A 22,181-nucleotide genomic window follows, 5' to 3' on the forward strand; every position below is an offset into this window, starting at 1 on the left:
ACCTGCCAGGTCTTAAAGAAGCTCCATTCAGCTCTCTCAGGACTCTGGAAAGGCATGGATGCAAGCCTCTCCTTTCCCCTCTTGCCCCTGGAGTTTAACTCTTCCTTGTCTTTGAAGAGCAAGGCAACTGGAAAAACGAGTCTTGCCTGTTGCCTCCAGGAATGCTCTGCACATCTGGCTGGCAGCCAAGAAGCTCCTGGGAGTCAAGACTCTCACGGGCAGGCAGGCCCGGCACCAGCCTGCTGTGTCCAGCCTCGCACTTTGCTTCTGGAAGGCACTTTGGCAACGAACCTCTGCCTTCCCCTACTCCCCTTCCCCCTTCTCCCTCTCCTTAATCCTGATGAGCCTCCACTTTGAACTCAGGCTGGAGTTCAGGGACAAGCCGTGTGGGAAACGGCACAGGACACAATGGGAAACGCGGCAGGTCTTAGAGGGGGGAAGCACTCGTTCGTGGCCAGTTCAACAATTATCAGGGACTAGTTCTTTCCAGGCCCCCCACTATGTGAAAGGGGGCAAGACACGTTCCCCCTCCGGGGCTCTGCTTCCCCATCTATGCACGAGGAGTGGGGTCAGAACTCTGTGTCTCAAAGCCCCATTATAGCTCTGACATTCCAGGGGTTTGGGAGTTACAAGATGAGTCAGAATCGGGCTCTGTCCAAAGGGACTAGCAGTGGGACAGGGACAGGTGAGTCTGGGGTGGAAGAAGCAGTCCTGGCCTTTAATGCAAGGAGCCCCAGGTCAAATTCTTGCTTTGCCTCTATCTGGTCATAAGGCCCTGGGTGGCTCCCTTCCCTTGATGAAACTGAGTTGCCTATTACCGATAATAGCCAATATTATGTTATAATTTCTATGTCCCAGGCACCCCCGCTGGGTCATTTACCTTTGTTGTTTCACTTAATTTTCACACCAATCCAATGAGGTAGATAATATCCTTACCCCCATTCTACGGAAGAGGAAACCGAGGCTCACAGAGGTCAAATAACCTGAGCAGAAAATCACCCAGCTGGTAAGCGGTGGAACCAGGGCTGATGGCCAACCAACCGGAGGCCAGGCTTGTGATCTCGGTCACTTTGTTTTTTTCTGCAGCCCCTGCACATGCAGACGCAACTCACTTTGGCTGGAGCTCCACCTTGATGGATAGGGTCTTGTAGGAAGTACTTAGAGACAGATTGCTAAACTTGGGTACCTGGTTGAAATTATCCCACCATCACTGGGGAGCCGTTGAAGGTTCTTTGGGAAAAGGAGTTGAGTGGTCAGGACTATGTTGTATCTGCTAGTTACCCCTGAGAAAGCATTTAAATTAGTCTGTTAGTGTTTAGATACAGGGTTTCTGAACCTCAGCAGTATTGACATTTGGGGCTGGATCATTAGTTGTTGTTGGGGGGCTGTCCTGTGTGTCGCAGGGTGTTTAGAAGCACCCCAGCCTCGATCCACAGATGCCAGTAGCATCCTCCCCAACAAGCTGGGATGGCTGACGGTGTCTTCAGACATTGCCAAGTGTCCCCTGTGGGGCAAAATCATCCCAGCTAAGAACCATCGCAGTAGGAAACATTTCTTTACTAACTCATACTTGGTTTTTTTTTTTGTGCGTAGGGCTTCAGGAGTTTTTCCATCATGATTATTGCCTTCTTGGGCTTTGTCATTTTCTTGCTCCGCTGTACAACCTGTGAGAAGCCCCGAGAAGGGATCCCCTCCTCCTCCGCCTGGCGCTTTACACACTCTCTTTATAATGCGACCATCTACGAAAACTCTGCCCCCAAGACCTACGTGGAGAGCTCCGTGAAAATGGGCATTTACCTCGCTGAGCCCCAGTGGGCAGTGCGGTACCGGATCATCTCCGGGGACATGGCCAATGTGTTTAAAACAGAGGAGTACGTGGTGGGTGACTTCTGCTTTCTGAGAATAAGAACAAAGAGCAGTAACACGGCCCTTCTGAACAGGGAGGTGCGAGACAGCTACACCCTCATCATCCAAGCCACGGAGAAGACCTTGGAGTTAGAAGCGTTGACCCGGGTGGTGGTCCACATCCTGGACCGGAATGACCTAAAGCCCCTCTTCTCCCCGCCTTCATACCGAGTCACCATCTCTGAGGACATGCCCCTCAAGAGCCCCATCTGCAAGGTGACCGCCACAGATGCGGATCTGGGCCAGAATGCCAAGTTCTACTATGCCTTCAACACAAGGTCGGAGACGTTCGCCATCCATCCCACCAGCGGCGTGGTCACCTTGGCTGGGAAGCTCAACGTCACCTGGCGAGGGAGGTACGAGCTCCAGGTGCTGGCTGTGGACCGCATGCGGAAAATCTCAGAGGGCAACGGGTTTGGCAATCTGGCTTCCCTGGTCATCCACGTGGAGCCTGCCCTCAGGAAGCCCCCGGCCATCACCTCGGTGGTGGTGGCTCCGCCAGACAGCAAGGAGGGTGCCACCTACGCCACCGTCACGGTAGATGCAAATAGCTCCGGCGCCGAAGTGGACTCGCTGGAGATAGTTGGGGGTGACCCTGGAAAGTACTTCAAAGCCATCAAGTCTTACGCCCGCGGCAGTGAGTTCAGTTTGGTGTCTGTCAAAGACATCAACTGGCTGGAGCACCTTCATGGATTCAACCTCAGCCTGCAGGCCAGGAGTGGGAGCGGGCCTTCTTCTCATTCCCAGATCAGGGGCTTTCACCTACCCCCTTCCAAACTGGCCTCCCTCAGATTTGAGAGGGCTGTTTACAGAGTGCGGCTCAGTGAGTTTTCCCCGCCTGGCAGCCGCGTGGTGATGGTGAAAGTAACCCGAACCTTCCCCAACCTGCAGTATGTTCTAAAGCCGTCCTCAGAGAGTGGAGGGTTCAAACTTAATGCTCGCACTGGGCTCATCACCACCACGAAGCTCAGGGACTTCCATGACCGAGCCCACTACCAGCTACACATCAGAACCTCACCGGGGCTGGCCTCCACCACCGTGGTCATTGATATAGTGGACTGTAACAACCATGCCCCCATCTTCAACAGGTCCTCCTATGATGGCACCTTTGATGAGAACATCCCTCCAGGCACCAGCATTCTGACAGTTACTGCCACAGACCGGGATCATGGGGAGAACGGATACGTCACCTATTCCATCACTCGTCCGAAAGCTGTGCCCTTCTCTATTGACCCTTACCTGGGGATTATCTCCACCTCCAAACCCATGGACTATGAGCTCATGAAAAGAATTTACACCTTCCGGGTGCGGGCATCAGACTGGGGCTCCCCATTTCGCCAGGAAAAGGAAGTGTCTATTTCTCTTAGGCTCAAGAACTTGAATGACAACAAGCCTATGTTTGAGCAAGTCAACTGCACTGGGTCTATCCACGAAGACTGGCCGGTAGGAAAATCACTAATGACTGTGTCCGCTATAGATGTGGACGAGCTGCAGAACCTAAAATACGAGTTTGTGTCAGGCAATGAACTAGGGTATTTTGATCTAAACCATTTCTCTGGAGTGATATCCCTCAAGCGCTCTTTTATGAATCATACTACTACTGGTCAACCCATCAACTACTCCCTGAAAATTACAGCCTCAGATGGGAAACACTATGCCTCACCCACAACTTTGAATGTTACTGTAGTGAGAGATCCTCGTTTTGAGGTCCCCGTAACATGTGATAAAACAGGAGTATTGACACATTTCACAAAGGCCATCCTCCATTCTGTTGGGTTTCAGAACCAGGACTCCAGTGATGAGGACTTCATTTCCTTAAGTGCATATCAGATCAATCATCACACGCCCCAGTTTGAGGACCACTTCCCACAGTCCATTGACATCCTTGAACGTGTTCCTGTCAACACCTCCCTGGCCCGCCTGGCAGCCACTGACCCTGATACTGGATTTAATGGCAAACTGGTCTATGTGATCGCAGACGGCAACGACGAGGGCTGCTTTGACATTGAGCTGGAGACAGGGCTGCTCACGGTAGCTGCCCCTTTGGACTATGAAGCCACCCGGTTCTACACCCTCAATGTAACAGTGTATGACTTGGGCACTCCCCAGAAGTCATCCTGGAAGCTGCTGACAGTGAATGTGAAAGACTGGAATGACAATGCACCCAGATTTCCTCCTGGTGGGTACCAGATAACCGTCTCGGAGAACACAGAAGTTGGAACCACAATTGCCGAGTTGAAAGCAAAAGACGCCGATTCCGATGACAATGGGAGGGTTCGCTACACTCTGCTAAGCCCCACAGAGAAGTTCTCCCTCCATCCCCTCACTGGGGAGCTGGCTGTCACAGGACACCTGGACCGGGAATCAGAGCCACAATATATACTCAAGGTGGAAGCCAGGGATCAGCCCAGGAAGGGCCACCAGCTCTTCTCCGTCACTGACCTGAAAATCACATTGGAAGATGCCAATGACAACTCTCCTCAGTGTATCACGGAACTCAGCAGCCTGAAAGTCCCAGAGGATCTGCCCCCCGGGACTGTTCTAACGTTTCTGGATGCCTCCGATCCTGACGTGGGCCCTGCGGGAGAAGTGCGTTATGTGCTTTTGGATGATGCCCACGGGACCTTCCAGGTGGACCCGATGACTGGCGCGCTCAGTCTGGAGAGAGAGCTGGACTTTGAGAGGCGGGCTGGATACAATCTGAGCCTGTGGGCCAGTGACAGTGGGCGGCCCCTGGCCCGCAGGACCCTCTGCCACGTGGAAGTGATAGTCTTGGATGTGAATGAGAATCTCCACCCTCCCCGCTTTGCCTCCTTTGTGCACCAGGGCCAGGTGCAGGAGAACAGTCCCTCGGGAACGCAGGTGATGGTAGTGGCCGCCCACGATGATGATGGTGGCTTGGATGGGGAGCTCCAGTACTTCCTGAGGGCTGGCACCAGTCTTGCAGCCTTTAGCATCAACAAAGACACAGGTACTGGGAGTGGGGTGGACGGGAGTGCCAGGTGCTTGGAGAGGATGAGCCTAAGGGGATCAGGGGCTGTCCTGAAAGAAGTCAGGCTCCAGGCTAAAAAGAAAAGGCAATAAATAGGGACTCTCCTTCTTGTCCCTTTTATTTTATTTTAAATTAATCTTTATCATATTGGAGATATATATATATGTGTATATATGTGCGCACGCACGCATGTGTGTGTGTGTGTGTGTGTGTGTATCCATTGAAGTCAAATCAACCATCTCACTAGCATTTGTGTATATACTTATACACACACATAAACATACAGTATATGCATATGCTTATAAAAGTAATGCATCATGGCTATAAATTTTTATATATAATTTAAAAATGAATGTTTAAAAAAATTTTTTGAGAGAGAGAGAGAGAGAGAGAGTGGGGGAGAGGGGCAAAGGGGGAGGGAGAGAAAATCTCAATCTGTCTCCAGGCTCAGTGCAGAGCCCAATGCAGGGCTCGATTCCACAAGCCTGGGATCATGACCTGAGCTGAAATCAAGAGCTGGGCGTTCAACTGAGTGAACCATCAAGATGCCCCTAAATATGAATGTTTTTTTTGTGTGTGCGTCCCATCTCCCTAGATATAATCTTTATTAACAATTTGGTCTATAATCTTGTAAATTTTTCTTCTTTGTGTCTGACATTTTATCACTGTTCATTTTATTATATGAGAAAATTATACAAAAGACACGAATTCTGCAACACTTTTTTTTTCACATAACATAACACCAGGATCTCTTACGTATCAGTACCTATATTTTTCCTTCTTTTTTAATGGCTGCATTTTATTCTATCATCTAGCTGTAACATCCTTGATCATATACTTTTACTCATATGCATGAGTCTCTATAGGGAAAACTCTTAAAAATGCAGTTGCTGGGTCAAAGGATAATGCATATTTTCAATGTTAATACATAATTTCCAAATTACCCTCCAAAAAGTTGGCACCAGCTTATTTACTCCCTTTTTTAAAGTTTATTTATTTATTTAGAAAAAATTTTTTAATGTTTATTTCTTTTTGAGAGACAGAGAGAGAACAAGCAGGGGAGGAGCAAAGAGTGAGGGAGACACAGAATCCGAAGTAGACTTCAGGCTCTGAGCTGTCAGCACAGAGCCCGACTCGGGGCTCAAACTCATGAACCATGAGATCATGACCTGAGCTGAAGTCAGACACTTTACCAAATGAGCCAACCAGGCACCCCAAGTTTATTCATTTATTTTGGGAGAGAGAGAGAGAATGAATCCCAAGCAGGCTCTGCACTGTAAGTACAGAGCCCGACCCAGGGCTCAAACTCACGAACCGAGAGATCATGACCCAAGCTGAAATCAAGAATTGGACACTTAACTGACCGAACTTCCCTATTTATTCCTTTTAAAGCTTCATAGAAAATAAGTGCAATTCACCAAACACTCACAAGCACCTTCTGCTTGTGAGATTCTGAGAGTGACACCTTGGGGGAGGTCCCAGGTGAATAAAGGTAGGTCACTGTCCTCAAAGAGCTTACAATCTGATGGGTGATTTATTTCCAGGGTGAAGGGCAGGGTGATGTGGTAGAAAGAGCATTAGACTGAGAGTCAGTTAAAAGAGACTCTGCTCTTCAGGCCCACTTGCTACACGATGTTGATCAAATCACGTTCTCTCTCTGGGCCTTCGTCCCTCCAGCTGACAAAACAGTGTGATTCCTTCCGCTCTGCCCCACGACAGCTGTGAGCATGGGCCTTGTCCTCTGGTACAAGTCCTTCCGGCTGAGCGTGGCCCATGAGAACTTAGGGTGCACCCCTCTTGTGCTCACTGTCGGACTCTCGACTTCTAGAACAGTGCTGGCCCATAGTAAGCAATCTCTGGAGCGAGCAAACTGAGGCATGAAGTGAGATCTCTAGAATCATAAGGATGCTGGAAAGGGGAACAGCAATTTAGTCATCAGATCCCTAACCTTTAAATGGGTATCTATACTATTTGAAACTTGAAGGAACCGGTTTAAGGACAACTGTCACGGGCTTATCTTAGCAGAGAACGGTTCTGAGAGGCTCTACAGCAAGGCTACGACTTGCATGCGTTTAACTCAGCAGCTCCCACACCACATTGACAGCAGGTCCCTTTTCCTGTGGAACACTCCTGTTTCCACAGTATCGCCCGGGGACCGTTAGGTAAAGTGATTCCGAAAGCTACTGTGAGCTCTAAAAGATTTGGGGTTTGGTGCTCGACTGTCCCTAGGTATGATCCAGACTCTGGCACCCCTGGACCGAGAATCTGTGTCCTGCTACTGGCTGACGGTACTGGCAGTAGACAGAGGTTCCATACCTCTCTCTTCCGTAACCGAAGTCTACATTGAGGTTACGGATGTCAACGACAACCCACCCCGGATGTCCAGGCCGGTGTTCTACCCCTCCGTCCGGGAGGATGCCCCCCTGCACACCTCTGTGCTTCAGCTGGATGCCTGGGACCCGGACTCCAGCTCCAAAGGGAAGCTGACCTTCAACATCACCGGTGGGAACAATATGGGATTCTTTGTTCTTCACCCGCTCACAGGTAAGGACCTCAGGAATCTGGCTGAATAGGAGTCTCTACCACAGTGCTTTTCACAGTTTGGTCTTGGACCAGCATCTTCAGCATCACCTGCCCACGTGTTAGCAATTCAAATTCTCAAGCCCCACCTTACCACAGGCCGGGGCCCAGAAACCCATCTTTTATTTAACAAAATATCCGGGGGATTCTCAGGGGTGCTAAGTTTGAGAACCACTGCTGTGCAGTCTATCTCTCTGGGAAAACAAGAATATATTGGCTTTCTTTCCTTGGGGCCTAGGAAAGCTAAGCAGGATGCCTGGGTGGCCACGCTGGGACTATTTCAGATCTCTGAGTGCTCCCAAACTGACCCCTCCCCCGAGTCACAGCCACAGATCCAATCTCTTAACCCTAGTTCTAAACCGATCTCAAGCCTGCCCACAGAGCGGTGGCAGTGGAGATCCACTCCAGTAGAGTCAACCATCTCACAAACATCTATCCTTGGCCCAAGGCCACCTGGGGCAAGACAGTGGGTGGTTCATAGACCACAAAGGCATTTTGTTTGGCTTGTGCAAGTCTTAAACAATGATTTTTCAAGTTGTTGCCAGCGTTTAAAAATTAGAAAATTCCACAAAACACTCCAGATTTCCGGTGGATCATAAAGAACTAGGAGATCTGGCCACACTGAGCTCACATTTGCACAGGGCCTCAACTACCTGAAGTCAACAGCAGCTCTTCATGCAGAGCAGGTGCCTGTCCTCTGGTCCCCATGGGCCCCTCCGCCCTCTTGTGCTACCCTCAGCCTGCTTCTCGAACTGAGGCTACCTGCCTGGCTCCTGTCGCTGTTGGAATTTGAGAGCCAGCTCCCGCTGCTGTGGATATGTCTCCAAAGCCACATCTTTCTCTTAGAGGATGGACAGCGATATGATAGCAGAGAGGGCAGACGCTCTCTCCTCCGAACCCAAGATCCTATTCTCTGGCTCCAGTAATTCATTCTTGGAAGGACAAAATCCTGGCGAGATTGGAGGAGGTGGAAAGGGAGAAACTAGCTCCCCATCCTTAAGACAGAAGGAAATGAGGAGGAGCAAGAGGCTGGAAGTCCTGGGACAGACGGTGTGTGGAGGACGCAAGTATCTATTTGCACAGGGACATTTGTTTGGAGCCTTTCCTGTTAACCTTTGATCTCAAGGAATGGATTAGTCCTTTAAGAAGGATCCTTTCACCCTGGAAAACAGGCCTAAGCTGGCTCTCACTGGGCCCATCCTGTCCCCCCCCCCCCCCCCCCACCCGACCTTGCAGAAGAGAGAAGAGGTCTCTCACCTAAGGCATTGGCTTCTCAATGTCTTCCAAATCCCCATCCTGTTTACTGTCAACAGTTCCCTGACACAGGGTCTGGCAAAATGCCCCAGAGAACAGAGATGTCCTTAGTCTTCCTGCAGTTGAGGAGAAGACATTTTAACCAGCACGAACATTTAAAAATAAAATAATAAGTCAGGAGTGGAGGCCCCAGCCCCCCTTTCTTATCACCACCATTACATCATCCTATTTCCCTGCCTGGATACTTTGAATGGTTCCCCCACATCCTTAAGATAAAGCCAGATCCTGCCATGTCTCCCACACTGTGTCTGACATGGTCTCTGTGGACCTTTCGGGCTTCATCCTGCCTTTCTTATCCTACCACTCTGGCTCCGACGACATGGCCTGTTTCAGTCCATGCCCTCTCCTGACACATGGCCTTTGCATACACTGTTCTTTCTTCCAGAAGTTCCTTTTCCTTTCCTTTAGTCTGGCTAACTCCCACTCCTCTTTCAGATCCCAGCCCAGCCATTCTTTCTTTACAGTTTTTCCTGACACTATAATACATCTCCCAGCTCAGTCTACTTTTTTAAAAAACATTTTTTTAATGTTCATTTGTGTTAGAGAGAGAGAGACAGTGCGTGAGCAGAGGAGGGGCAGAGAAAGACAGAGACAGAATCTGAGGCAGGCTCCAGGCTCTGAGCTGTCAGCACAGGGCCTGACACGGGGCTCGAACTCATCAGCCATGAGATCATGACCTGAGCCGAAGTCAGACACTCAACTGACTGAGCCACCCAGGGGCCCTTACTCCTTTCTTTTTTAAACACTTATCACAGAACATTATATTCACGTGTGTGATTATTCCGTGAATTATCTATGTCCTCCACTAAACTTCAAAGGCTTTCTAGAAAAGGAACCTTGATTGTTTTTTCCTTCTTTAATATCTTCAGTGCCTAGCACACAGTAGGACCTCAAGAAATAAGAGAGTCATTAATGAATGAATCTCTGCCAGCATCGACCATCTCTAGTGAAGCCCAAGCTTCGTTCCTTTGTTCAACAAATGTTTAAAGGTGTCTGCCCTCATGAAGCATTTAAACTATGTGCTGTGTTGAGATGTGAAGATAATTAAACACAGTTTGGGGCCTTGAGGAATTCAACCCATCAAGAGCATGAAGATCTGGGTATAAAAAACTAGAAAGCCAGTGCGAACGAGCCCATCGTAAGATATGTATAGATGCGGTGCCACAGCCACCCAGAGGAGAGGGAGAGTTGCTCGGTGTGGTGCAGTAGCAACAGCTTCATGGAGCAGGGGTGGCCATGCTGAGCTGAAGGGTGAGAAGGACTGACAGCAGTCTGCAAGGACACCTGGGCAAGGAGAGCGACTGGAGCAATAGCTAGCAGGGAGGAAGGGACAGCAAGTAGGGCAATTGTCTAAATGCAGATCCCATTCCTCCTACTTATTTTTTTAATTTAAAAAATGTTTATTTATTTTTGAGAGAGAGAGAGAGAGAGAGAGAGAGAGAGAGAGAGAGAGAATCCCAAGCAGGCTCCACACTGTCAGCACAGAGCCTGATGCAGGGCTTGATCTCATGAACCATGAGATCATGACCTGAGCCAAAATCAAGGGTCAGGCAGATGTTTAACCCCCTGGGCCACCAAGATGCCCCAACTTCCCTCACTTATTAACTGCAAGAGGTAGGTAAAGTTACTCAGCTGCTTTATGCCTGACTTTTCCCACCAGTAAAATGGACATGATGATAGCTACCTCCTGTGTAATTGTAAAGATTAAGTGAGTTAATCAATATAGATCTATACAGAGCTGGACACGGAGGAGTGTTGGCTGTTGGGACCCTGAAGGAGAGGGAGCTGCAAAGGTGGTTGGAGTAAGATCTAGACTGTGGTAGGGCGGGGTGAATGGAGTAGAAGGATCTGGAATCCATTAGAGGTGGAATCAACAGGTGTTGGAGAATCACTGGATGAGGGAGAGGAAAGTCAAAGATGGGCCTGAGATGGGTGATGGGAAACATTTGTTTGGGGAGGAGAAATGACGAGGGTCCACCTCATGCCAGGAAGGATCCTCACACAGGACCCATGGGGGCGGCTTTGCCATGTCCCCATTCTACACGGCACTCCCTGGGAATCCTGACGCTGACCTCAGAGAGAAGGATGAGGCTGACGACAGAGGCAATGATCCAGGAAGCCATAGGCAGCAATTCCAGGGACACTGGCCCTTAGAAGGTCTGGGGATGCGGTGGTGAGACAAGGGAGAGAGAGAGAGAAGAAAAACCAGAGACAGACAATGTCGGATATTCAGAGAGGTAAATAAGGGGAGGGAAGAGAGGAAGAGACGGGTAAGGAAGAGAGAAGGAGGACGGTGAGGGATAAATGAGAGAGAGAGAGAGAGCGAGAGAGGAGAGAAAGGGACAAGAGGGGATGGAGAGAGAGAAGCAGGAGGAAAGCCAGGACTGAGCCAGAAGGAAGGTTTACTAGCTGAGGCCCTTTCGTCCCTGCACTCTTCCTGGGGGGCCCGGGATCCTGGGCCCTTCCCCGTCAGGCCCCTCAGCTTGGGGATGAGCTGAGTGAGGTGACCTGGGACAATATTCACACTGGCCCAGAGAAGTGTGTCTTTCTTCCCTGACTGGAAGGGCCTTTAGCTGTGGGGCTTTCCAGGAACCTTCTCTGCTCCCCCCCCCCCCCCCCCCCGCCCCATGCCTGCCCTCAGCCAGGGAAGAAAAAGTCACGGTGACTTGGTTCTACCTCACAAGGCAGTAACACTTTTCTAGCAGAGGCCACTCCTCACACATGCTCCCATTTCCAGCACCGGGAGTCTCCACCCAGTACCAGATCCCCTCTCCCCTCACTGAGCCCCCTTCCTCACACTCCATTCCATGACTCCATCATTTAATTGCCTAAACAAGATTAAAAAAAACTTGCTGAAAGTTTCAGATGACCCACTCACCCCTGCCTGCTCTGCTTTCATTCAAGAGACCTTTCCTACCCAGTGCTGATGCATCACCTGTAGCATCACCTCCATCTTGACTTTCCTGATGGCGGTAGACAGCTGGCACTTTCTCTCCTCTCTGGCCTCAGATGCCTGCAGTTTGTAGCCATAGTGCCACAGGAAATCAAAACTAGACTCACAGACACCCAAATCCACCTTCCTCAACTTACAGGCAAGCTGAGAGGAGCCAGGGGACACAAGCTGCCTCCCCACCCCCAAGCCTCCAATAATACATTGCTCACAGATCCCTCCCCCCCTTTTTTTTTTACTATTTCTTTTTTTTAAGTTTATTTATTTATTTTGAGAGAGAGACAGAGAGAGCGAGTGGGGCAGGGGCAGAGAGAGAGACAGAGAGACAGAATCCCAAGCAGGCTCTGCACTGTCAGCGAAGAGCCCAATGTGGGGTTCGAACTCACAAGCCATGAGATCATGACCTGAGCCAAAATCAAGAGTCAGATGCTTAACCAATTGAGCCACCCAGGTGCCCCCACAGCATCCTTTCTAATGGTGAAAGCTGGACGTAGGTGGGAACACCTGCGGATCCCATGGTCTCTGCTGTACTCTCCTTCCTCACTTCCCCTTCTCCTCCTTCCGGGCCCCATTTCCCCTTAATGCCTTTGCTCTCCAAACACCAGAAAAATTCTGCCCTAGGATTTAAATGTATCCATGAACACACTCTCAATAAAGTGGCCCTGAGAGCCCTTTGCTCAGGTGTCCCTCCTTCCACCTCTCCCCCAGGTCTCCTATCCACAGCCCGGCAGCTGGACAGAGAGAACAAGGATGAACACATCCTGGAGGTGAGTAATGGTGGTGAACTCATTCACTGGATTCAAAAACCTCCTGAAGGAGGCCAAGCAGAAGCTGAGCCAGGCCTTGGGGCCACACGCGCATCTCCAAGTAATGTGACTGAGGCTCAGGGCGGAGGAGTTTCTTAAGCTGAGTCTTGCTGTGGTTGGTGGTGAAGACTCTCAGGGTCTTTCCTGGCTCTCCAGCACTGGGAAGGGAAGGAATCTGAAACCGTGTCTGGGCTGGGCAGGAAGCGCTGATTGATTAGTAATGTCTCTGGTGAGTGCAGGAATAGGGAGTGGTACACACATGCTGTGTACTTGTTGAGTCTGGTTTCCAGCCCATCCCTATACCCAAGGTCAAGCACTAGGTCAGTACAGACCCAGATGAAAGCCCAGACCTTTGTTCTCTAGATCTGTGGGCTCTAGGATGTTTGTAAAATCACGTAAACATCCCTGGTGCCCGTTCCAACAAGAGGAATCAGTCTTGACCCAGAATGGAGTAAATCAGAAGGAATCTACTTATGCCCCCTCTGGAGCTATCCATAACTGATGAGCGGGCATCTCTTCCAGTCTTAAAGACATCAGGTGGGAGGGACACACATTTCTTCAGCAGAATTGAAATAAACTGGCCTTCTATGCTCTCAGGCTCTGCACCTCCCCTTTGAAAGAGACAGGTATTATTAGTAAGCAGTTGCTAAACGGCCTTCTAGGGACCAAGCATTCTCCCTAGCTCAGCAGAGGTATTTCTCTTCAAACACCAAAATATTTTAAAAATTCAGAACCACTTAGAGTGGAAATGTCCTATCTTGTATGATGCCCTCGGGGCCCTTGATGCATGGGACGATTTGCCCCTACATGAAATAGCCCTTGATTCTGAAGTTGTTTTAGTAGTTAGTGCCTTTTCTCTTGCCCTGGATTTTATTTCATGCATCGGTCGGCATGTCTGACTCAAAAGGTACCACCCACTCCTTCATAAACATCTTCCCATTTGTTTTTTTTTCTAACCTCCAGTAGCTTAAGGAAACCAGAGAACAAAGCTTATGAGAATTACAAGCAAATAAAAAGTAAATGGTCTCCGAGAAATGGCCCATGGGCCTCCTGAGTAAAGAACATGAGCTTTTCTCTAGAGCCTCTGTGGCTTTGTTTTCTTCCAATTCTTTCCGGCTTCTCTGTTCTTGCTGGCTTTCCCGTGGGCGAGGTCACCAGAGAGCTGGGTTCCAAGTAGGTGAAGTTATGATAATGAAAATCACAAGTATATACCAAAACACAGCCTGGCTAATGTTTCCAGGCTGTGCAAGGCAGGGATAGCAGAAGGGTTGCAGTGGGTGGTGATGCATATTCACTGCTTTGCACTTGGCAATTCATACTCCATTCTGTACCCAGGTGACTGTGCTGGACAACGGGGAGCCCTCCTTAAAGTCCACCTCCAGGGTGGTGGTCCGCATCTTAGATGTCAACGACAACCCCCCTGTGTTCTCCCACAAACTCTTCAATGTCCGCCTTCCAGAGAGGCTGAGCCCAGCAACCCCTGGACCTGTGTACAGGCTGGTGGCTTCAGACCCTGATGAGGGTCTCAATGGCAGGGTCATCTACAGTATCGAGGAGAGTGATGAGGGGAGCTTCAGCATCGACCCAGCCACAGGCATGGTGTCATCCAGCAACACCTTCACAGCCGGAGAGTACAACATCCTAACAGTGAGTAGTGTGTGTGGGGGGGGGGGGGTGGGGGGGTGGAGGCCGTAGAGGGGGGAGTGTCATAACCGGTTAGGGATTTTCTTTGAGGATACAAGAAAAGGGAGACAGCCCTCAGGCATGGTGGAGGTGCTATTCCCTTCCCTGGCTTTCTCCCAGAGAAATGGGAGCCCCAGCGTCAGCCAAAGGATCAGAATTCTGGGCCTTTCTTTTTGAAGGCAATAGGGTCCTTGCCTGGGAAACCTGATCTGTTCTTAGAGATAAGGATTTTGGTGAGAGTAGCACAGGCTTTGGAATCGAAGTAAGCCTAGGTTCCAATTCTAGCTCTGCCATTTTACACCTGCCCAAAGCCAAGCCACTTAACCTCTCTGAGCCTTTGTTTTAGCATCTATAAAATGCGGATAAGAACAGTTTCCTTGTAGGGAGCCAATACAGCAAGCGGTTGGGATATGGCCTCTCCTGTCCGACAGCCTGACTCCAAACCCCAGCAGCCTCATTGCTGGTGAGGGAGATGATCCCGGGCAGCCAAGTTCCCCGTGCTGAGCCCATTTGCTCCTGCAAAGGGAGATATAACGGGACCTCTCTCAGGGCTGTCATGAGGATTAAATCAGATATTGCACTCAGAGCAGGGCCTGATCCTAGTGAGAGCTCCGTAAAGTCTCATCTAATTTATGGTTTTGGTTGTTAAGAAGGGCCCGTGTGTGCCAAGCCCAGCTCTAGAACTAGCACACAGTAAGCCTTCCGTTAAGAGGGGCTTTGATTATTTTTTCACTACGCGTGAAGTTCTCGAGCAGGTCACCTGTTTCGTGCCCACTGCACCTGCAGCAACCAGTGTGGTGCCTGTTGACATCAGGGCTTCCTGCTCTGTGTGTGGAGTGAATGGACGAGTGGACGGGAGGCCGGCTCCAGCAGTCACAGGATGCTCTGCCCCTCGCCTGGCCACCTGGGTCTTCTTATTTCTAGCCCAGCCCTGCAGACAAGGCCTCAATTTCAGTTTTGGCTTCTTTTCAGGTCAAAGCAACAGACGGTGGACAGCCACCACTCTCAGCCAGTGTCCGGCTGCACATCGAGTGGATCCCCCAGCCCCGGCCCTCCTCCATACCACTGGCCTTTGACGAGGCCCACTACAGCTTTACAGTCATGGAGACGGACCCCGTGAACCACATGGTGGGGGTCATCAGTGTGGAGGGCCGACCCGGTCTCTTCTGGTTCAACATCTCCGGTGAGGACCCTAGGAGGGTCAGCCCCTTCCATCCTTATAGCCCAGGCCTGGTCTTCACAGCACGGTCCTTCTGAGCGCGCTCACTCAGGTCACGCTCCCTGGAAGCCCCTCCTTTGGCTGTGAGTGGTGACTGTCTCTGCCCTTGTTCTCTGGGGCAGCTGGTGAGGAGAAGCACCACTCCTGCCAATCTTTCCTTCCGCACCAGCTGTGATCTCAGGTCGAGCCTCCATGGCCTCACTGGTACCCCAGCCAGAGTGGGACAGTCCCCCAGTTACTCCAAGTGCCTAGGAGAGTCAGAGGAGAAAGCACAAGTTTTGTGTTTCCTCTTCTGCCTCAGTGTGAGATCCCTGCAGAGCTGATATCGTTGACCATGGCTTGAGGACCGCTGTCCCTGGGGCCATGCTTCATGTTCTAATCCCAGGTTCCGTCCTCACGATCAGGGGAAAGGGTCCATTCTCTTTGTAGGAGACACTTGGGTCCAAGCTCTCATGGTCTTCTCTGAAATTTCTTTTGTCTCTAAACCAAGATTTTGTTAAAATATCCGGGGGGAGGGGAGCATAGACCCCTCTGAGAATCTGATGAATCCTTTGGGAATCTAATGAATGCTTAGGCTCTCTTCCCAGAAAGGTGTGCACATGTGCACGTGCGTACACACACACACACACACACACACACACACACACACGAGAATACAAATATAGGGATTTATAGATCCCTTGAAACGCAGCCAGGGATTCCAGGTTAAGAATATCTAAGAGTTTCAGTACCACATGAACTTTGGGGTCCAATTAGAGAGATTCTCAGCCTAGTTCAGAGATTGGATGTACACTTGTCCCAAGATTTTTGACTTCCTGGATTGGCTTTCAATTCTGACTAACTGTTCCTCTTGTTTGGCTTTTCTTTTTCTTTGGCACAAATTAACACATGTACTCTGTAGAACATTTAGAGGACACAAATAAATGCAGAGAGGATGATAAAATCACCAAAACCCCCACCAATCAGAAGATAATCCACTGTTAATATGTTGCTGTCTTTCCTTTTAGTGGTTTTTCTTTACACACACACACACACACACACACACACACACACACTTAAAATGTTGTTTTATAACCTTTTAAAATATAACATGAACATATTTCCATGCCACTAAACACATTTCTGTTGAGTAAACAATTAAATAGCTGCATGCTAATTCTACATTTTAGATATTTACAGTTTACTACATCAATTTCCTCTTGAACAGAGTTATTTTCTTTTTTTTTTATTTTTTAATGTTTATTTATTTTTGAGAGAGAGAGAGAGAGAGAGAGAGAGAGACAGAGTGTGAGCAGGGGAGGGGCAGAGAGCGAGAGGGAGACACAGAATCTGAAGCAGGCTCCAGGCTCTGAGCTGTCAGCACAGAGCCCGACCCAGGGCTATAACCTATGAACCGTGAGATCATGACCTGAGCCAAAGTCGGGTGCTTAAACGACTGAGCCACCCAGGCACCCTGAACAGAGTTATTTTCATTTTTCTCCTGCACATAGGCACCTTTAGGCTATGCAAACTGTCCTATAGGCCAGGGGGTAGAGCTCCATTACTCCTGTGTTTACCATCCTGGTAGCAGAACACGTTCTAAAACATTGGTCTTCCTCCGCCACTCTTCAGGCCTTATAAGTTTACCTTTTTCTGTATCACCGCTCAGATCTTGATAATAATTTGACAAGAACTTGACAGGATCTACGACCCCTTCCTCTAAACGTGCCAGACAGATCCCGTTGCTCTCCTAACTGTCTCCATACTGAGGCTGTGTGTGCTCCTCCCCCTCCCCCTCCCCACCCCCACTCCAGGTGGTGACCAGGACATGGACTTTGACATTGAGAAGACCACAGGAAGCATTGTCATCGCTAGGCCTCTCGACACAAGGAGGAGGTCGAGCTATAACTTGACCGTGGAGGTGACCGATGGGTCACACACCATTGCCACTCAGGTTAGAGGCTTGACTGGGGACCCCCTGAGCTGAGAGGGGACGGGAGGCTTCCTTCATTGGGAAGAAGCTACACAAGGCTTTCAGTGGATGTGGTGTACTTCAGAAGATGCCGAATTTGGAATTAAGGTTCTGCCTTCCAGTCTTATCTGATAGATTTTCTACTTCTGTGCTCTTGGGAGAATTCTTGTTCCCACCGTGTAACGAAGGGCTTTGTCTCAATGAACAGTTTTCCACTAAGGATAGAGTTCCATAGAGGCTGCCAGGGGTATGAGGCATGCTGGTCAGTGGGGGCTCTAGATATCTACGGTGGTTTCAGCCAGAGATTTACCTGCTTCATATATTGGAATTTCATTAAAAAATTCACTTGAAGAAAAGGTCCCTTTAACCGAAATTTTATTTTTGAAAACCACTGGACTGCACATTATTTCAAAGCCTTGTGATTTTGAAATCGTATCGTTCATTCAACAAATATTTATTGAGTGGCTGCTGTGTGCCAGGCACTGTTCTAGGCACTGATGGTATGGCGAAGAACCAGACAGACAAGGTCACGGACCCCCTAGAGCTTACAGGCTACCTTTCCCTCTCATTTTCCCTAGGTCTACATCTTCATGATTGCCAATGTCAACCACCATCGGCCCCAGTTCCTGGAGGCTCATTATGAGGTCAGAGTTCCCCAGGACACACTGCCTGGGGTGGAGCTCCTCCGAGTTCAGGCCACGGATCCAGACAAGGGCAAAGGCCTCATCTACACCATACATGGCAGCCAAGACCCAGCAAGTGCCGGCCTCTTCCAGCTGGACCCAAGCAGTGGTGTCCTGGTAACCGTGGGGAAGTTGGACCTTGGCTTGGGCCCCTCCCAGCACATGCTGACAGTTATGGTGAGTAAGCCGAAAAACCAGGGAAAGATGCACTTGCATGTGGATATGTGGGGGTGGGCGCCCTTGGAGGCACGCCGAAGGTCCCCTCTTCCCTGATTAGCCAGGTATGCTGATGCTCATGACGATGCATGACATGAGATGTGACACTTCCCAGCCTGCCAGAGGCACCTTCCATAAGGGGTGCCTGAGAGTAAAGAAAGAGATTACAGAGCTGCCAAGGAAACTCCTACAACCTGGGCTTTCTCTGGGCTCAGTCCACACACCCCCCCAACAGCTCTCTCCCTGCTCTACGACCGCATGGCCACAATGCAGACTGACACAGTGTCAGAGCTGGGGAGGACCCAGAGACCCTCCCGCCTAGAGCAAGCACTAGGGTGAGCAAGAGAGGCGTTGGCAGGGCACAAAAAACTAAGAAGGACTCACTTTCAGGGTTCTGTGCCCACACCTTATGACCCTGAGAGTGAGCCTCCTTAAATCTACACCCTATGCGCCTCAAGTGCCACACTCTAGTCCCAGCCCGGATCCTACCCATTTCTCTCCTCTTACACCACAGGCCCACAGGGGCTTACTCACCATCATACAGTTCTTTATGATGGAACCAGAATCAAATCCAGCCTTCCTGACTCAAGGAGCAGGATTTTATATGCTAGGTTATCATCCTCTGGGCACATTAATATATATTAAAGGCTCTGCAAAGTCCTGCAGCAAAGAAAACTTTAACATCATTTAATTCAGCGCCCCCTAAATTTAGTTGACCATAGAATTTTTTCCCCTGCATAACATGTTAACATCTTGAAGAAATATCATCTGAGACCTCAGTTGGAAAATACGGTTTCTGTACTTCTTTCTGTCTTTCTCCTAAAATGGGATAGTCCATGAATACAGCTAAGCCTAATAATCACTAATTTATAAGTTAATTTAAAAAGAAAAAAGAGCAGGGGCACCTGGGTGGCTCAGTCAGTTAAGCGTCCGACTTCAGCTCTGGTCATGATTTCATAGTTGGTGGGTTCAAGCCCCGTGTCAGGCTCTGTGCTGACTGCTCAGAGCCTGGAGCCTGCTTCCGATTCTGTGTCTCCCTCTCTCTCTGCCCCTCCCCCACTCACACTCTGTCTCTCTGTGTCTGTCTCTCTCTCTCAAAAATAAAAATAAGCATTAAAACAATTTTTTTGAAGAAAAAAGAGCATAAAAGAGAGCAAAATTTAAAGCAACACAGAGTTACAGTTGGATGTATCTTTCACTGGCATTCTAGTTCATTGACCTTCATGTAACCCTGCCGCCTCCCATTCCGTTTGCTGCTCACGGCATTCTCCGCTTGGGCCCGTAGGTCCGAGACCAGGAGATGCCCATCAAGAGGAACTTTGTGTGGGTGTCTATTCACGTGGAGGCTGGAAACCTCCACCCACCCCACTTCACCCAGCTCTACTATGAGGCGAGTGTTCCTGACACCACGGCCCCTGGCACAGAGCTGCTCCAGGTCCGAGCCATGGATGGTGACCGGGGAGCCAATGCCGAGGTCCGCTACTCCTTCCTGAAAGGTGAGAGGCTGGCCGTGAGTCCAGAGCATGAGGGAAGAGTCTTTGGCAATAAGATAAACCACTGGAGGCATGAATTTGCAAGTGAATCAGACGCCAGGCTCTCTAAGCTTTGGCAAATACCATTTCTAGAGCATTCTCTGGGATTATAATAACCTAAATTAATCCACTTCCAAAGATGGTAAGAATAATAACGAAGGGACTACTTAAGTTACGGGAGAATTTATAGACATATTATATAAATTCAGCGACAATGTATATATAAAGGATGCTTATGGAGTCCGTGTAACATCTTTGTAATATCTTTGTGCCTTTACAATAGAAGTGACCTATAAATACTTTGTAATATGTATGGCACAGTTTTAGGAGTTACATTCAGGAGTAACATTTTCTGTTAAGGCCGTATCATTGTTTCATATCTATTATATGGTTTTCTTCCTCTCAAAATTGGGAATGATGTCCCCTGTACCAGAAAGTCTTTGTAAAGAGAAAAAGAGAAAATGTGCATTAATACATATTGTAAACTGTCACATATTATACAAATGCCAGGGGTTATTGCTATCATTGATACATGTTAATTATAAATAATTAAAGAAACAAAAATGATAATATCTAGTATCCAAATATGATCATTAATGATAATTTTTAATGTTTGATAATTCTTAATGATCTTTAATAAAAGTAAAACTCAGCGAGCTAGATGTTGCAAAGGGACTCATAGAGCATAATGTTCATTTACTGCCTATATACTTTCCAGAAATCAGAGCTTTTACATTTTTTTTTAAGAAACAGAAACTCTTATGCCTTGCCAGGTGGCAGAAGTCTATATATACATCACTGAAGAATGATAATACAAATTCTAACCCATTAATTGCTTACTTTTTGTGATTTATGAAGCATAATCACACCTTTAGCTCATTTTATCTCTTTCACAACCCCATTGATGGAGGTACTAATTTTATTTTATAGATAAATTAAGACTTGTTCTAAAATATCCTTCTGATTATAGAAGTCACACATGCTCATTTTTTAAAACATGGGAGAAGCAGGAATAAAGAAGAAAATAGCACTCAGCCATAGTTTTCACCAGACAAAATAATTTTGTGTATTTCCCTCTTATCTTTTCCTATGCATATTTTTGCAGTAGTAAGATTGGGTGTGTGGGGGGGTACCTTGGATGGCTCAGTCAGATAAGTGTCTACTTTTGATTTTGGCTCAGGTCATGATCTCATGGTTTGTGAGTTCGAGCCCCATCTCTGCCTCTGCGCTGACAGTGCGGAGCCTGCTTGGGATTCTCTGTCTTCCTCCATGCATGTGGACTCTCTCTCTTTCTCAAAAATAAACATTTAAAAGCAAAGATTGAAGTGAATATACAATTTTGTGCCCCAGTTTTTTCTCTCAGCAGCATAACATAAAAAAGTATAATTATGCCCAGGTAGTTTACTTGGCTACTTTTAATAGAACTACTTTTCAACTGCAGTCTACTTATCAAAACTGTTTTTGATGAAACAGGGTCTGTATCACAGGGAAAATTGGGAAATCACCTCACTAGTCAGCTGGAGAATAGCTTCCGTGAGTGGGAGAATCAGATGGAATGTTTTGTGATGAAGCCTGGCTATTTGGTTACTATTGAAATAATGAAATGTGCACCTGTGTGATAAACAGAACAAGAATAGTAAAGTATAGGTCTTCCCTGAGTGAAGACCTATACCCCTGGAGGTGAGCAAAATTATTCAGGTGTTACTCAGTGATGGCATTAAATAGGCAATCTTCTCATCACAAGAAAAAAATTGTGACTGTGTGAGATGACAGATGTTAGCTAAACTTATTCTGGCAATCCTTTTGCAATATAAAGGTACATCAAATTATTATGTTGTATACCTTAAACCAGTACAACATTGTATGTCGATTACATCTCAATAAAACTAGGGAGAGGGAAGTATCCGTTATGCAAGTTGAAATTCTGGAGATCTGCTATGTGACATTGTGCTTTTAGTTAACAATACTGTGCTATATACCCTTAAACATTTGCTAAGAGGTAGATCTCATGTTATCTGTTCTTACCATAAACGAAAGAAAGAAAGAAAGAAAGAAAGAAGGAAAGAAAGAAAGAAAGAACGAGCAGGAGGGAGGGAGGAAGGGGTTGTTGTCTAAATAAAGTCAGACTTTAAAAACTGCAATAACTTTGAGACACTATTTTGGGGGGAATATAATTAATTATATTTTCAACATTATTTTTTGGGAATCATAATGTTGTATAATCAGAACTTTCCTCAAAACTTAAATTTGAAATGTTATTATGCATTTATCAAAATAAATATTAAATTTTATTGTTTTTTACAATTTTTTAATGTTTATTTTTGAGAGAGAGGAAGAGAGACAGAGCACA

At 48.0% G+C, this 22,181-nt stretch overlaps 1 protein-coding gene across 1 annotated transcript in view; it reads left to right on the forward strand.

Annotated features, from left to right (window-relative positions):
- Positions 1 to 1,614: 1,614 nt before the first annotated feature.
- Positions 1,615 to 22,181, forward strand: part of FAT2 (FAT atypical cadherin 2) — a 61,294-nt gene continuing 40,727 nt past the window's right edge. The window contains exons 1-8 of the mRNA XM_030328923.1: positions 1,615 to 4,876; positions 7,127 to 7,441; positions 12,450 to 12,508; positions 13,883 to 14,194; positions 15,203 to 15,413; positions 17,243 to 17,382; positions 17,979 to 18,260; positions 19,585 to 19,795. Coding sequence (XP_030184783.1) covers positions 1,615 to 4,876; positions 7,127 to 7,441; positions 12,450 to 12,508; positions 13,883 to 14,194; positions 15,203 to 15,413; positions 17,243 to 17,382; positions 17,979 to 18,260; positions 19,585 to 19,795 — 4,792 coding nt within the window. The remainder of the gene's footprint in view (positions 4,877 to 7,126; positions 7,442 to 12,449; positions 12,509 to 13,882; positions 14,195 to 15,202; positions 15,414 to 17,242; positions 17,383 to 17,978; positions 18,261 to 19,584; positions 19,796 to 22,181) is intronic.

Source organism: Lynx canadensis, chromosome A1 (genome assembly GCF_007474595.2).
Source record: "Lynx canadensis isolate LIC74 chromosome A1, mLynCan4.pri.v2, whole genome shotgun sequence".
Classification (NCBI taxonomy): domain Eukaryota; kingdom Metazoa; phylum Chordata; class Mammalia; order Carnivora; family Felidae; genus Lynx; species Lynx canadensis.